This window comes from Calypte anna, chromosome 14 (genome assembly GCF_003957555.1).
Source record: "Calypte anna isolate BGI_N300 chromosome 14, bCalAnn1_v1.p, whole genome shotgun sequence".
NCBI lineage: Eukaryota > Metazoa > Chordata > Aves > Apodiformes > Trochilidae > Calypte > Calypte anna.
This window is the reverse complement of record NC_044260.1, coordinates 10979061-10996470: the sequence shown is the minus strand read 5'-3', so window position 1 is coordinate 10996470 and position 17410 is coordinate 10979061. Positions and strand designations below refer to the sequence as shown.

At 38.4% G+C, this 17410-nt stretch overlaps 1 protein-coding gene across 1 annotated transcript in view; it reads left to right on the top strand.

The window, feature by feature from the left end:
* The window catches only part of DNAH3 (dynein axonemal heavy chain 3), a 49817-nt gene extending 38601 nt beyond the window's left edge, over positions 1–11216 (top strand). The window contains exons 52-61 of the mRNA XM_030460033.1: positions 628–2769; positions 3580–3805; positions 4088–4332; positions 5189–5305; positions 6324–6478; positions 7285–7452; positions 8549–8691; positions 9251–9455; positions 10515–10652; positions 10827–11216. Coding sequence (XP_030315893.1) covers positions 628–2769; positions 3580–3805; positions 4088–4332; positions 5189–5305; positions 6324–6478; positions 7285–7452; positions 8549–8691; positions 9251–9455; positions 10515–10652; positions 10827–11180 — 3893 coding nt within the window. The 3' untranslated portion in view covers positions 11181–11216. The remainder of the gene's footprint in view (positions 1–627; positions 2770–3579; positions 3806–4087; positions 4333–5188; positions 5306–6323; positions 6479–7284; positions 7453–8548; positions 8692–9250; positions 9456–10514; positions 10653–10826) is intronic.
* Positions 11217–17410: the final 6194 nt, after the last annotated feature.

The window sequence follows — 17410 nt, the reverse complement described above, 5'->3', positions numbered from 1 at the left end:
TGATCCAGTCTTGAAATTTGCATTGCCTTGAGGAACTCTGGGAGCTGGTGTGCACCATTCACCTATATTTTCCCCTCTGATCTCTGCTACCAAACCTTATCAGTCATACTGGAGGACAGAGTTCTAACTAAACCTCAGCCATAGGTAATTACTCTAACAAGCTCTTTCTCTGTGCAATTATATTGTTATTGTGGCATTGCACAGGACCTGAAAGGTAGGAAAGGAAAGAAACCTTCTCCTTCTGCCTTATGGTTCCACAGTTCAACTCTTCATAACTGAAAATGAGAGTTCTCTAAATGTCTTTCAAAAACTGTCTTACCTAGATTAGGAAGGAATGTTGTCACATTGTTTCTGATTTATCTGATAAACTATGCTAAGCCAGACTGTAATTTTTTCCCCTTATTTTTCTTGCTAGATATATAATTAATATATAATTAATAAATATGACATAGGCTAGTAGTGATGCCAAAGTTCCTGCTGAATCTCTTTAGGTAATGACTTTCCCAAACTATGCATAGTAAAAATTCTGCTGCAAAATCATTGATGTTAATTCTTCTTAGTGTCAGGTATTTTTTCACTTTGAACATACATACTTCAGGCCTGATTTTACTATTATTTGCAATATAGGTAAAATGGTGGAAGACTACTGGGGACCGTCTAGAAAGATACTTGGAGATCTGAAATTCCTTGAGAGCTTGAAGACGTATGACAAGGATAATATTCCTCCTGCTATAATGAAAAGAATTAGAGAGAAATTTATTGATCATCCAGATTTTCAGCCAGCTGTCATTAAAAATGTCTCATCTGCCTGTGAGGGGCTGTGCAAATGGGTGCGAGCCATGGAAGTCTATGACCGTGTGGCAAAAGTGGTTGCCCCAAAGCGTGAACGTTTGAAAGAAGCAGAAGAGGTTCTGGATGTCCAAATGCAGAAGCTGCAAACCAAACAAGCAGAACTGAAGGAGCTACTTGATCGTCTGCAAGCTCTGAATGATGATTTTGAGCGCATGAATAACCGGAAGACAGAATTAGAAAATAATATTGAACTCTGTTCACAAAAGCTTGTGAGGGCTGAGCAGCTGATCAGTGGCCTTGGTGGAGAGAAAGAGAGGTGGACAGAAGCTGCAAGGTTGTTGGGAATCCGGTACACAGACCTAGTAGGAGATGTGTTGTTATCATCAGGGACTGTGGCTTATTTGGGAGCCTTTACTGTAGATTACCGCCTGAGATGTCAAAAGCAGTGGCAGGATCTGTGCATTGAAAAGAACATCCCCTGCTCCAGTGATTTTAGTTTAAGTAATACATTAGGGGATCCAGTCAAAACCCGTGCATGGCAGATTGCTGGATTGCCAATTGATTCTTTTTCAGTTGACAATGGCATAATTGTGTCTAACTCAAGAAGATGGGCTTTAATGATAGATCCTCAAAGGCAAGCTAACAAGTGGGTAAAAAATATGGAGAAAAATAACACCCTGTCAGTTATCAAATTATCTGATGCACAATATGTGAAGACATTAGAAAATGCTATTCAGCTTGGAACACCAGTCTTGCTGGAAGATATTGGTGAAGAACTAGATGCCTTCATAGAACCAATTTTATTAAAGCTAACATTCAAACAGCAAGGGGTAGAATACATGAAATTAGGGGAAAATATCATTGAATATTCGAGAGATTTCAGGTTTTACATGACAACCCGCTTAAGAAACCCTCATTATCTCCCTGAAGTGGCTGTGAAAGTTTGTTTACTCAACTTTATGATAACTCCTTTGGGTCTTCAGGACCAGCTTCTTGGAATTGTAGCTGCAAAGGAAAAGCCTGAGCTGGAAGAAAAGAAAAATCAGCTGATTATAGAAAGTGCAGCCAACAAGAAACAACTAAAGGAAATAGAAGATAAAATCCTGGAGGTTCTTTCCAGTTCAGAAGGAAACATCTTGGAAGATGAAACAGCAATTAATGTTTTGTCTTCATCCAAAGAGTTATCTCAAGAAATCTCTGAAAAGCAAAAAATTGCCACTGCAACTGAAGAGGAAATAGATTCCACTCGACTGGGGTATAAGCCAGTTGCTGTTCATTCAGCTGTTGTCTTCTTCTGCATCTCTGATCTGGCAAACATTGAGCCTATGTACCAGTATTCATTGATTTGGTTCATTAACTTGTATGTTCAATCTATTGCTAAAAGTGAAAAGAGTGAAGATCTAGAAAAGAGAATTGAGAATATAATTGATCATTTCACTGTAAGCATCTATAATAATGTCTGTCGTTCACTGTTTGAAAAGGATAAGCTGTTATTCTCCTTCCTTCTGACAGTTGGCATTATGAAGGGAAAAGGCCTAATAGATGATGAGGTTTGGCGTTTTCTACTGACAGGAGGTGTTGCCCTTGATAATCCTCACCCCAATCCAGCTCCAGATTGGCTGTCTGACAAATCGTGGGCTGAGATAGTACGTGCATCTAATCTGACAAACCTCAGTGGACTAATGGAACATGTAAAAGAGAGTTTTTCAAAGTGGAAACCAATATATGACTCTGTAAGACCCCATGAAGAAGCCTTCCCAGATACATGGAGCACGCTGGCAGGGTTAGATCGCATGGTTATTCTCAGGTGTTTGAGACCTGACAAAATTATTCCAGCAGTACAGGACTTCATCGTGGAAAATATGGGAAGAACTTTTATTGAACCTCCCACTTTTGATCTGGGAAAAAGTTACAGTGATTCAAGTTGTTGTACCCCTTTGATTTTTATATTATCACCAGGTGCTGATCCTATGGCAGGTGAGTTTGACATGTAAAAATCTTTTTTTATTGGGTTAAATAACACTGAGTGAGACTAAATTGATGATTGTGTAGGCCCCTTCATTTTGTCTTTGGAGTGTCTTTAAAGTACAATACAGCAATGATGGAATACCAAAAACGTTTGCATCTGCTCATATATCTTCGATGGTAGTAAAATTGCTAGATGGAATGTGATTAAAGAGGGTGATTTAATGTGTAGGTCTCTGAGCAGCAATTTAGGGATCTAACAGCTTGTAACACCCAGACCAGCATGTAATTTATGTCTGCCTTAGCATTCTTTCATTGGGTTCTTGGGACTTTATTAGTCTTTATTACAGCTCTTCCTCCTGAAAATTTCCTCCCTCTCAATTACTAATTAAATGGTACATATGACCACACCTAAAACTACATCTGTTAAATGTCCTTTAAAAAATAGCTTATAGATTATTTTTAAGCCTGGTTTTCTTGCAAAAGAATTGTAGTATGGAGCCATACCATAAGGATGGTTTTCCAGGAACTGAGTAGTCAGAGCTAAAGGAGAGTACAGGTATTTAACCTCGCTAGGTTTTTTACTTTTTAAAGTATGGTGTTATACACCTACATTTCAACTCAGAAACACAGTGACTGATGCAGCACTTGGTACTACTTCTGGGTTTTTGAGGTATTGTTATTTTTTTTTTCAGTCGGGTAAACTATTTTTTTACTTCTGCACTTTTAATATTTTACATTATAAAAAGATTAATCTAATATTTAGATCTCCTTCCTAATAGACTTTGTCTTTGTTTGCCTGTGTTAAACTTGCCATCACAGGTTTACTAAAATTTGCTGATGATGTTGGCATGGGAGGCACAAACATCCAGACTATTTCACTTGGACAGGGGCAAGGCCCAATAGCAGCACAAATGATTCATGAGGGTATTTCTCGTGGAACTTGGGTGGTGTTACAAAACTGCCATCTTGCAACTAGTTGGATGCCTACTTTGGAAAAAATCTGTGAGGAAGTTATAGTGCCTGAGAACACCAATGATAGGTTCAGGTAGGAGTTCTAATATTTTATTCTTCTTAATGGGCATATCTCTTTTTTGACTAGAAAAAATAAATGAAACTTATTTTGTGTAGATAATATATATATTGTTTGGTGCACTCATAGAATAAACATACCTGATTAGGATGTTATCTTTTCTACCTGTCAAAAATAATCTACCTTATGCTGCATTTTAGACAAAATTTAGATGTTAAACAAGTAATAAAACTTAGTCTTCTGCAGATCAGTATTGATGATTTTTTTTTTTACAATGTTCTATAAAATTCCTTTCAGACTATGGTTAACCAGTTATCCATCAGAAAAGTTTCCTGTTAGTATCCTCCAGAATGGCATCAAGATGACAAATGAGCCTCCAAAAGGAGTTAGAGCAAACCTCCTTCGTTCATACTTCAATGACCCCATTTCTGATCCCGTGTTCTTTAGCAGTTGTGAAAAGGCAGAAATTTGGCAAAAACTGCTGTTTGGCCTTTGCTTTTTTCATGCTATTGTGCAAGAAAGGAGAAACTTTGGCCCACTAGGTAAGTTTAGATTATTTTACTGGTCATTTCAAAAAGGTTAATACTTTTAAATGCATTATTGGAGCCTCTCTGTAAAAAGGAAGTGTTGTTGTTAGTGATAATACAGAGTCTAATCTGTATTTGCACTGAACATAATACAGTTTAAAAGCTTTTATTTTCTGTTATTCAGGCAAAACTACTCTGGAAGCAACAAAAAGTATTACCTTGGGGGAGGGGGGAAATACTAGAAAGTACCAGTTTTCCCAGTAAATATGTTATACATTAGTTACATTAAAATATAGCCTCCTAAATTATTAATTTATTACTATAGTTCTTACTATTCAATCCAGTTCTGTTTTAAATTTACATAATTGGAGATACTCTGCTTTTGTTATTTATGTGTATACTTCATTTTATCAAAGATACATGCATGTGTTTTCTTGGTGTGAAACATTTATGTAGCTGCAGTGTGCAGCTGGTTGATTAAAAATAGAAATCAGTCAATGAATGAGAACTGCTGTTCTCATCATCTCCAGATATCAATAGAACAGCAGAAGGTACCAAGTAGGTCTGTATATTGGTAGAATGTAATTTTTTATTATAGAATTTAATTTTTTAATAATTTTTCAGGAGTGTGTGCTTATGTTTTAATTACACAAAAAAGGGTAACAGCACCTTAGGATACAGCATTGTTACGGATTCATAGTATCCCTTGGCAATAAACTGCCTGGTAAATTCCAGGGCTTCATCTGGTTACTGTCTGGCAGCTATTATCTTCAGCTCTGTAGCAGCAGTATAGTACCAATGCCCTCGTATCCTGAGCATGGTTGGCAGTACAGGGTACCAGTGCCCTGTGTAACTTTTCTGAATTAAACAGGCTGGAATATTCCATATGAGTTCAACGAATCCGACCTCAGGATCAGTATGAGACAGATCCAGATGTTTTTGAATGAATATGAAGAAATCCCATTTGAAGCACTGACATACCTAACAGGTACAGGCATTACACTCTCTAACATGTGTTGACTTTGCTGACCACTTTCAGCTGGTAAGGTGATAAACTGATGAGTTCTTGACAAAGTGAGTAGATTCTGTTCAGGTTTAACTTCTTGGCCTTCCACATACAGACAAGTTGGATCTGAAACTTTCAGATATCATTGCTATCTTGGCTCATATATAGAGAGAAGAATTACTACTGGCTCACATCAGTGGCCTCTGTTTCACCTTAGCTGATCAATATGATCCTGACACAATAAGCATTGGCAGTTTGCCAGAGGATGTGAGAATACTCCTCAGTTTAAATCAGGAGGTCTTGACCTATGTAAATAACTTGGTTGGTGTGGCTATTTACTTCTCTTTCTCCAGCAAGATAGCTGCCTCTTGGCACCACTTTTGTCAACCTTATGAAGATAATTCTTGATTTTTGCTAATATTATTGTTCACCTTGTGAAAGAGAATTTTGGGAGTCAGGATTGAAGTAATAACTGAACTTTTAGCTGTTTTCTGTTCTTTATATCAGTCTGAACCTTCCCTCATTGCTTGCCCATTACTTAAATGTCTCTAACTCTTCCTGCATAGGGGTACTGCATGTTTGTCATCCCTTATTTTCTACTATATATATATGTAATCACATTAAGTTTGCATTAAAGTAATGGGACAAGAAGAGCACTGTTCAGATTTTGACAGTTCTAAAAATTCTTACAAGAATTTCAAGCAAAAGAGGTAGCATTTAAAACATGAGATTATTTACTGTGGCATGAGTAGCAGTTTCTCAGGACAACTCATAGTGTTACCTAAACCTTTCATCATCAGGGCCCACAAACTTCACTTTTAGTTCCAAAGGTGTTAGCGTGCCTGATTTCCATTGAATCAATTGAAGTGTAAAACCTGAAAACTTTAAAGATCTGGAGCTTCCAAACATCAACTTAGTGGAGCTCTACATTATTGCACAGCAGTTTTTATTTGTTCATTAGCTTACAATATTTCATCCTGGTTTTTTTGTCATTTCCCAGGGGAATGTAACTATGGAGGCAGAGTAACAGATGATAAAGACAGGCGTCTTCTTCTATCCCTTCTTTCCATAATCTATAGCAAGGATATAGTGCAGGACAAGTATATGCTTGCAGCTGGAGATGACTACTACATACCACCACATGGTCCATATGAGGTGAGAAGATAACAGATGCAAATTTTGAGTTATTAGGAAAACCTTATCTGCACTGTGCTTTGATATGCTGAAGACAACAAACAGAAAACAAAAAGCATAAGATCACAAAGCCATGCCAGAATAATCTGATGTATGAAATATGAATCTGGTATTTAATATCTAACACAGCCTAATGGTTCTGATGTTTGTTGGTGCAAAGAGCTACCCCTGTGCAGGTTTCCAATACAGTTCTAGAAAGCAAGTAGGAGTCAGATTTCAGGAATTCACCGGGTACTTCTGCATTCTCTTGCAACCACTTTTGCCTTTGAAAACAACTTTTTGATCACTTTGAGAGCAGTGATCAGGATGAGGAGGTGGAGTGGCAGGTATATACTCAGTTTTTGTCCCCTTTTTCCCTTCTAAAAACTGCATAGAGATAGCAAATGTGCTAAAGTATGAACTGTTTATGTAGCCTGTGGTTGTACAGGTGATCTAAATGGCATCCTACCCTCTTCTGTGATTCCTGCTTGTGCTTCCTTGGATATTCTAATGTACGTTCCTTTTTCTTGTTTTTTCTTGCTACTTAGGTGAGGGTGGTAAGAACCATTCCTCAGTGAGTCTTTGAATCATTTAGTACTTTTATATTTAACTCTGTGGACTAAGTTAATTCCTTGCTGCGTTTAACTGGGAAGTAATCTTTTTGATAGTAAATGGGAAGGTTCTCTCCAAATTGGGTTTACTTACATTTTTTTATTATAGTATTGCACGATTTTTGGTATCTGTTAGAGCATTGCATGATTTTTGGTATCTAAATGTTTCTTTTACAGTCTTACATTGAATACATACAAAGTTTACCAATTACAACACACCCTGAAGTGTTTGGACTTCATGAAAATGCAGACATCACCAAGGATAACCAGGAGACTAACCAGCTTTTCCAAGGAATTCTCTTGACTTTACCTAGAGTAGCAGGGGGAGGTGGCAAGTCCTCTCAGGTAACTGGGGAAGAAAGATCAAATTGCATTCTGGAAAGGTGCCCTTTCTTGTCATGCCCCAAGTCTCAGAGTAATCCAACACCTCCCATCACATGACTGTGGCATTGGTAGTGGTTGTGAATGTAGCAGGCAGATTTGGCTTAGAAGAACCTTTAAAGATGGAAGATACCTTAATGACTTTGAATTCAAATAGCTCAATACCACACAACCCCAACTGTTTGGATAGAACATGTGGTTTGAATAATAATGTTTCTTTCATATTTTGTTTTAAAAATAGTAGTGAAGTGCCTCACTTCCAACAGGAACTGTAGTTAGGGCACAGTTAATAGTCACAGCTGGTAAAGCACCTCAAATAACACCCATCTTGAGGCAGTTTTAAAATATGACAGTCATGCACTGGCCTGACTTCAAATGGCAGTGGTTGTGTGACCATCCCTGCCATTCTCACTCAGAGACAGACTTTAGGGTGCCAGAAAATTATATCAAGTCATTCAGACATCAGACAAGCCATATAGGCCCATTAGAGGCAAAAGTCACCTTCCTGGTGAAGTCTGTGGTATTATGGCACTTCCATTTAATGTTATTACTCATTAAGTGCTTGGGTTTTTAAAGGGTTTTGCCTTCCCTTGGCTGCTCTGTTTCTACAGGCCCAGACACATAACTGTGTGGCACAGAAAAAGGGAGGCAATTTGGTAGAATGGAACCACTTGGACGTAGCCCTCACTGTCATCTACCCTTCCATGGGCCCTGGTTGTGAAGATGTTGGGAATTTCTCTCCTTCATCCTGGTTGTCTACACTGATGCCAGTTCTCTTAGAAGTTACTTAATACCTTTTAGTGAGCAAAACCAAAATTAGTAACAAGTTTGAAACTATTGAGAGGGGAAAAGGAACAACCAGGGACATGCAGAGACAGACAGGATGATGCACAAAGACAGTAAGAGCATGTAAGCATTATTTCTTTGGTAAAATAGACTAGAATAGCCATGTGGTTATACAGGAAAAAATAAAAACGTCTACAATGTTTTGTGGAATTTACTGAATAAAAATAGGTGAAAAAGAGGGAAATTTCTCATCACTGTAAACTTGTGATTTCAGGAAACTGTTGAAGATTTGGCACAGGACATTCTCTCCAAATTACCAACTAGCTTTGATATGGAAGAGGTAATGAAGGCATACCCAGTACTTTATGAAGAGTCCATGAACACAGTTCTTAGGCAAGAGCTAATTCGATTCAACAGGTATGGCTCAGTGTTCTGTGTAGCACTGCTAACACTGAAACATGCTTGTGTTCATCAGTGCTAGCCACTAGCAAGCCTTAAACTCTTATAAGCCTTTTAAAATGTGTTGTTAGAGTCTGTTTTGTAGCCTTTATTAAAGACTTGAAAACCACATCTGACTACCTGAATATAGAAATAGTACCTGTATTCTTGGAGCATGAACTTAAATCAGATTTGAGTTTGTTGTGTTGAGGTGGGACAGCCTCCTTTTCTCTTTTTCAGTCATACCCAGTCCCTAGTATTCACAGTACACTATGTTAGTGTCACAACCTTTGAAGCTCTTATCACTTGATTTCCCATGTCCAGAATGGGAATATTCACTTCCTTTCATTTCTGTGCATGTATTTTTCTTTTGTTTTTCCAAAGAGTTTTAATAACTTGTGAGGTAAGAAATTTCTGACAGGACATTTACAAGCTTTCATTGGCCCTTCATTCAAATTGGACTCAAAGGTCTTTAGCCAGGTAATAAGATGTCAATAATGAGAACTTTTTTAATTAATTTTTTTTTCATAATCCAAAGGCTCACTGAAGTTATCCGGAGCAGCCTCATTAATTTACGTAAAGCCATTAAAGGCCAAGTGTTGATGTCATCTGAACTTGAAGATGTTTTTAACAGCATGCTAATAGGAAAAGTGCCATCAATGTGGGATGCCAAATCCTATCCATCACTGAAGCCACTAGGAAGTTATGTGTCTGATCTCCTCTGTCGTCTGGCCTTCTTCCAGGTATGCTAAACTGAGTCTAAAAGGTCTAAGGACTCAGCAGCTGAATGGGTAATATGTGTATCAGTACTCTCCTCCTCAGCAGAACCCCTATAGCTACAGTGTGAGAGCTACTTGAACATACTCATGATCAAATATATCCTGCATTAACAGCTAACTGGAGTTAGCTGGGCAATTGGGGTGAGGGTGAGGTGTGAGTATAATCCTTTGGTACTAATCCAGCACTGCATTTGGTAGTTTCCATTTTTCTACTTCTAGAAGATGCATTTTAAGTTGCATTGCCCTTAATAATTTCCCCATTCAAAGGGCACTGAACTGGTGTGAGAATGCTTTAGAAACAGTGGAACACCATAAAAGTCAGGAGAGGATAAAGCTAGAAAGAAGTGTCTGAAAGATTTGCATAAGTAGTAGTAGGGTTTCCCATTTGCTAGATCATGGTACCATATGAGCTTCTTTTGACTCCAAATGACTTAGTGTGAGGACGTTCTGATTTTACTTTGTTTTTCTTACTGCCTTGGTGATATCTAACAAGGAAACAGGCCCAGGATCTCCTTGTCTGGCATCTTTGTACTGGAATGGTTTCTTCTACTAGGATCTAGTGTAGTGAGTGCCCTCACAGTCATTGGTGAAGATACTGTGTAAGAAAATCTGGCCTTTTTTCATGTAAGAAGATAAATGTTTATGAGACTGTAAAAGAGGGTGTCTTGATTAAAGTGTCCAGATTCAGTAATTTTTTTTTTTTAATTTTCTGACTAGAATCTAGACTTAACATAATGTTCTTGTTTCTTTCTGAAATTTCTTTCTTGGTAGGGCTGAGTTCTGGTTGTTTCAGAATGACTATTTTTGTTGCCCTTATAACTGTCTTCTGTGATTTGTTGTCTCTGAACAGTATAGAATAGCCCTATATCTTATAGAATATGGTAGTACCCAGAGCCCCATCAAATTTTAGACCTCATTGTGCTGTTCAAGTGTATCTGAAAAGAGATCCCTTTCACAGTGAATTGTCACAGAATGTTCTTTTTTTTTTTTCCTCACATTTTTTTTCTGTATTAATATATTTAGGAGTGGGTCAAAAAAGGGCCACCCACAGTCTTCTGGCTGTCAGGATTCTTCTTCACTCAGTCTTTTTTGACCGGCGTTTTACAAAACTATGCCAGAAAATACACCATCCCAATTGATGGAATTGGATTTGAATTTGAGGTAAGAAAATGCCAAGGAATTCTGTTATTTTTTTAAAAGCTTAGAACATTCTGGGGCAGCAAGGAATAATTTCATTAATTGCAAATGAAATTAAATTTAAAGGAATGATTTCAGACCATCACTTATAGGATTTAATATACTCCAGATAAGAATTAAATGATTTAATCATTCTAGGTGATGAAGCAGGAGCAGACAATGGAGAAAATGCCAGAAGATGGGGCTTATGTGAGAGGACTTTTTTTGGAAGGTGCACGATGGGATAGAGAATCCGCGGTAATTGGAGAATCACTTCCAAAAGTCCTTTATGATCCTTTGCCTGTAATTTGGCTAAAACCTGGAGAAATTTCCAAATTTCTTCATGAAAACATCTATTCATGCCCTGTATACAAGACAAGTGCAAGAAGAGGTGTCTTATCTACCACTGGCCACTCAACCAACTATGTTCTCTCAATTGAACTCCCTTCAGACAAGCCCCAGAAACACTGGATAAATCGAGGTGTGGCAGCACTGTGCCAGTTAGATGACTGAGAATTTGCAAGTCAAAACATTCACATTTGGTTATTAAAAGATCTACTTTACTCCCCAGTGGCTGCTTTTTTTTTTTTTTTTTTTAATTGGGATTTCCTCCTGACTTCAAAGGAGCTCCCAATTTCCTTTGGGTTTTAGGCATTATCATCCACTGAGTAAGACTGAAAATAGAACACCACAAACAGAAACTTACTCCAAGGGCCATTATTGAATCATAGAATCTCTCAGGTTGGAAAAGTACCCTCAGGATCATCGAGTCCAACCATCACCCCTGCTCTACAAAGTTCTCCCCTAAACCATATCCCCCAACACCACATCTAAACAAACCTTAAACACATCCAGGGATGGTGACTCAACCACCACCCTGGGCAGCCTATTCCAGTGTCTGACCATTCCTTCTGTGGAAAAGTTTTTCCTAATGTCCAGTTCAAACCTACCCTGTTGCAGCTTGAATCCATTCCCTCTTGTTCTATTGCTGTGAGACCAGCACCAGCCTCTCTACAATGTCCTTTCAGGTAGTTATAGAGAGTGATGAGGTTTCCCCTCAGCATCCTCTTCCTCAAACTAAACACTCCCAGCTCCCTCAATCTCTCTTCATAAGATTTATTCTTCAGGCCCTTCACCACCTTTGTTGTCTTCCTCTGCACTCACTCCAGCACCTTGATTTCTTTCTTATACTGACGTGCCCCAAAACTGGACACAGTTCAAGGTGTGGCCTCACCAGTGCTGAGTACAGGGGGACAATCACCTCTCTACTTCTGCTGGCCACACTATTTCTAATACAAGCCAGGATGCCATTGGCTTTCTTAGCCACACAGGCTGAGTGCTGGCTCATATTCACTTGTCAATTAGAACCCCCAGGTGCTTTTCTGCCGGGCAGCTCTCCAGCCACAGTTCCCCAAGCCTGAGGTGTTGCATGGGGTTGTTGTGGCCCAACTGCAGGACCTGGCCCTTGGCCTTGTTGAAGTTCAGACTCTTGACTTTGTCCCAGTGATCCAGTCTATTCAAGTCTCTCTGTAGAGCCTCCCTATCCTCATGCAGATCAACACTCCCAACTAACTTGGTGTTATCTACAAACTTGTTGATGATACACTCTATGTCCTCATCAAAATCATCAATAAAGATGTTAAAAAGAAATGGTCCCAGCACTGAGCCCTGAGGAATGAAATTGTCTTGCAATAGATCAGAATGAAGAGAACTCCCACCAAACTGTGTGTCACCCACATCATTACAGATCTTCTGAAATCCTATTATTACCACCTAGCTACTGTCATGGGGTTGCTTTTTTATTTTTTAATTAAATTGGGCCTGAAGAGTTTTGCTGCTGACTTTAATGGGAACCTAATTCACAACTTTTTGCAAACAAGACTCTGTGGATTTGCCTACCACTTCTGTGTCCCAGGAGTATGTAGGGCAAGGAGGGAGGAGATGAGAATAGTCTGATATCAACATGTAAACCAAATCCTTAGCTAGAATGAACTGCCAGAGCTGTCTTATAAAACTATAGGAGCCGACAACTTTGTGAAGATGTACCTCAGTATTTCCACAGAGAAATTCTAGACAGCACATGTACTGGAAGCCTGCCATTTCATGTGCCATGCATGTCTCATCATTTTAAAATTTCAGTATTATGTATCTGAGGTGCTTCATAAATTGAGCCATTTCCTTTCTCCCGTAGTCTTGTTGTACTTCCTTGTCTTGCCCTCTTGCATATTGGACTAATAACCACCTGGAATTTTGTACATGTTTAAGCCCTTTCATCAGAGAAGCTCAAAGTAGCTTGCAAACATTCATTAAAAATAAAATAGCCTGAACATCTTCAAAGAACTGCACAGTCATTAACTAATCCCCACAGTGTGCCAGGGAGGTACTGAAGATGGATCATTAGAGTTGTTGTGTACCCAGTACAAGAGAAACACAAACACCAAGGCAAACACTTGGAAAAAACCCCAAACCCACTGCATAAACATACACTAATTTGGGGTCTCATTTTTTTTTTTCATTTCCCAAATTGCAGCTTCTTAATGACTTGCTCGAGGCCTCACTAAATCAGAGATGCAGCTATAATTCAGCAATACCCAGTATCCTGCTACAGTCATTAAGTGATGATGCTACAACTCATTAAACCATACGGTTCCTGTTGTAGCAATTTTATCTCTTGTGTTTGGCTTAGCTGTTATAAAACAGTGTTCATTATTGCTTTGCTAACCACCAGTTTGTTTTATATAGGTATTTGTAAAAATGGTAACATACAGGTAAGCAATAAGTTTTCCAGGTATGTTATACAGTGCTGCTCTGTGCAGAGATAAACATAGGTAATTAGAACAGTATCTTCATGTGCCATATTCAGTGCCTCATAAACAGTTCACCATGCAGGTACTGGGGCATCATTGGTGACTGGGGCAAAGATGTCAGGCCAGGACACTGGACCTGGATGCTAGATCCTTCCCTATGGACTGATCAGTTGCTGCTCTCCATGGGATATTTAGACCTGAGGTTATGCTTGTAGATGACTGGTGACAGCTTACCTCTCACAGCTGAGGCACTGCTGAAAGGGAAGCTGGAGCAAAATCATAAAGTGGAGTTGAAATGTGAGGACTGAGTTTCTCCATTCTTGTTTCAGATAATGTTGTTCTTCCAAATATCATCTTCTAAATTTAAGCATTTTAAATGGAAAGCAAGATTCACTAGTATGTGCTAGCTAAATTTACACTTTATGGAGATACATTAATTTTAAACTGTTAGAAAATACTGCAGGATAGCTTGTGGGTTTCTTGTTACTGCCTTTTTATTAACAAACACCAATAGATAGTTTATTAAATGACACACATGGATGACAATTATGAGTACATAATGGCTTTGCTACTTTATAGTGTGCAGTGTTCTTGTTACTGTGTTGGTTTTCTAAATGTTGTTTCTGTGTTAATATTTAGATTTGAGATGAAGACATCTCGTAGAATGTAATTAAAGATGTATTTCAAGTTTTTGTAGATGTGACCAAAATATATAAACGAGAGAAGTCTATATGAGGGCACGTGCATCTGCCAGGGGCTATGTCCCCCCTCATCAGAGATCAGGTATGGAGCTGCTTTAGTTGTTGATTACTTCAGTATGTGAAGAACTTCCTGGGCTACCCTTACTATTAGAGAAAAAGTAATCAAATTTACTGTTGAGAGATATCTGTCTTAGATATATCTTTCTGTGGTTCTTTAAAATGAGAACTTTCCTGAGCATTGTCTAGACCTTCCTGAAGAATGATAAGGTGGCTAAACATCACTATTCACAATATTTCTTGGCTGAGATGCATTAATAAAAAGGAAAAAGGCAACTCGGCTGTTAGCTGGACATGATGAAAATGTGAAAAAAAATTCTGACAAATAAAGTACCTGCTAACAGTAATATCAGAATATAACAGTAGTATTAGAATTCTTGGCTTTACAGGTTTAGTTATTACCATTTCATAATTAGAAGGTCTTACTAGACAAACCACAAAAACCACCTATAATTATTGCAAAATACAGATTCACAGTCTTGCTCATAACTCAAAGCAGATGGAAAAAATACAGTACACAGACATTATGGAGCAAGAGATATTTTTTCCTTATAAATAGCAGAGACAGGTTTTCAGCTGTGGATGCTGTAAGACATTAGTACATTTTCTTAGAAGGTGGAATCCTTTCTCTTATCTGTACAAAAAAAACCATTTCAGAAACAGAAAGGACTGTATTTGTGGATTTTAACATTGTTGTTCCCTGTTAAAGGGAAAATCATTCAATGAAAAAGCAAAGGATAATACAAAGTCCCTGAATTATTCTACTTATGAGTTCCTATAAACTAGAATGTTTTGCCTAGAAGGATTAGAAAAATCAGTAAAAGGTGCAGGTTTCTGCTGCAATTAGTGTACTTGAAACCTAATTTATAGGTGTGATCAAGTAAGTGACCTTTCTGTCTGTGGCTAGAAGATGGATGTTACCAATACCATTTCTGATAGTAGGGCTCCAAGAGAGCAAGGTCCAAGTGGCCTTATTTTCTGTAGAGCTAAAAGGTATTACAGTAACAAACTTGTATTTGTAGGAAGATAACCTTATCCCTCTTAAACTATTTCTGTTCTGTTATTCTTCTCTTGGAAAAAGATTGGGTCACTGCTGAAACACAAGGAGTGTTTCTTAACCCCTCGACAACGTTGAGGGAGTACATTCTGCTGAGTCTGTCTTCTGAAATGATTGTGTGCTTGGTTACTATTTTGAGTTCCTTAAAGCTGCTTGGGCCTTTTAAAAATTATATATTTATTTTCCCTTCAGAAACAAACTCTAAATGATACTGTTATGTCACTTTGCTGTATATCTTCTGAAACTGAAATAATCTCCACCTTACAGTGCATGATCAGGAAAGAGCTGGTGCCTATTATACAGACAATAAATTTAGACTGCTGATTTACATAGCTGTTTATTCACTTGGTGAGTCACAGCATCAGTACCTTCAGTAGCCACATGAATTTTAACAATTAAAAAGATTTAAATGATAGTTTAATGACTAAGAATGAGCCTAAGATTCCATTCAAACCCCCTGTCTCTTCACATTTTGGTTTGGCTCAGCTGACATGTCTCTACACTGGTGTATCAGAATGAGGAAAGGAAAAGACTGTATTTGTTCTTCTTTCAGTGAAGGATTAAGCAGTCTATATAATGTTATTTGTTTTACTGTCTTCATTCCATTCCACTTTTCCAAGGCTAAAGGAGTTTTGTTTTGTGCTATTCTGACAGCAGTAAATTTGCAAAGCTCCCACTGACAGGCAGAACAATGGCATTTTCCATGTTACTTCCCACAGGAGGCATTCCCAGGAAATAATTACATGGGAATAGATACTTTTGGGGACTGGAGCTGTAAAGAGTAGTGAGAAATTGGGCTAGTCACTACCTGTCATGCTGACTTGCTCATTTCATTGTTTCCTTGTACTTTCTCATAGGTTTATATTTTTTTCTCTCTTCCAAGTACATGCTAGGGGGAGGAACTGTCATCCTGTTCTGCACATGAGCAGTTTTTAGCTTATTTTTAAGGCAGACAGAATATTTCTTTGCCATTGCTTAGTAGGGCTTGGAGAGTTTATGAGTTGGAGAGCTCAGAAAGTAAGATTTCATTGGTTTTGCCCTTTAATAGGAAAGAATGTACGCTGCCTTTTTGAAATTAACTTTTTAACTGTCATTAACTTCTGGCTGGAACAGGTCACTGCTTATACACTCAGTCCCTAGAAGAGCTGTGCTTATGTATTCTTCCAGTACAGTGTGCCTCTTGTCCACTGTCTTGACCTAGGTCTCACTGATACTTCTAGCTTGAAGGACAGAAAGCTCCAATAACTTCCTGAAGATTTTGTTAATGGCTCAATAGGAACCAAAACAATTGCTGACCAGTGAGGGAGAAATTAATTTCATTTCACTTCCATTCATGAGGCAAAATGGAAATATCCCTTGAACTTAAGAGACTGAAAAGATAGCTGTAAGTACTCTCTTATTTTCTTTTAATGAATCTGAGGTTCTGTCCAGAACATTAAAAAAAGTTTAAAAAGGTTAAAACCTAACAATAAAGTAATTCTTGAGAAAGCCAGTGTGCTAACCATATAAAAATATACAGTGAAGACACCTAAAGCATCTTAAGCTTGCTCCTGTAATGACACCCTGGAGGGAGGGTTTTCAGTTAGTCCATCCATGAGAACCTGAGGAACCCAACACTGGAATGTTTTATTCTGAGTTGTATAATGGAATTCCAAACTTTGCATTTCACACCCACACCCTCACCAAAGGAAGAGGAAAAACAAAAGTGGCTCTAGGCCATTCCTCTGCAGTTAGCAAAAGGAAAATGAAGGAGTGGTGGCATTTCTGCTGTCTCTTTGCTACTGTCCTTTTAGAAACGATACTTCACCATAAGGATACTAGGAAACAGGAATGCTTCTCCAGGGACAACAGGCAGAGCAGGGACAAGAGAGGAAGGAGTGCAGCTGCATGACACAGCCCCTGTATTTCCAATTGCATTCAGAAACCCTGGAGACACTGTGAGTCTGCTTGATTCTCCTGCACTTTCTTGATTTTTGCTGATCCTTACACACAGCACTGGCATGGATAACAACTGAGCATGAATAATCCTGAAACCACCAGAGAACCCTGCTATAGATTGAGAATGTGAAAACCTGCTGTAGTTTGTTCTGATGTTAAAGTACTCTTTGTATCACACCTCAG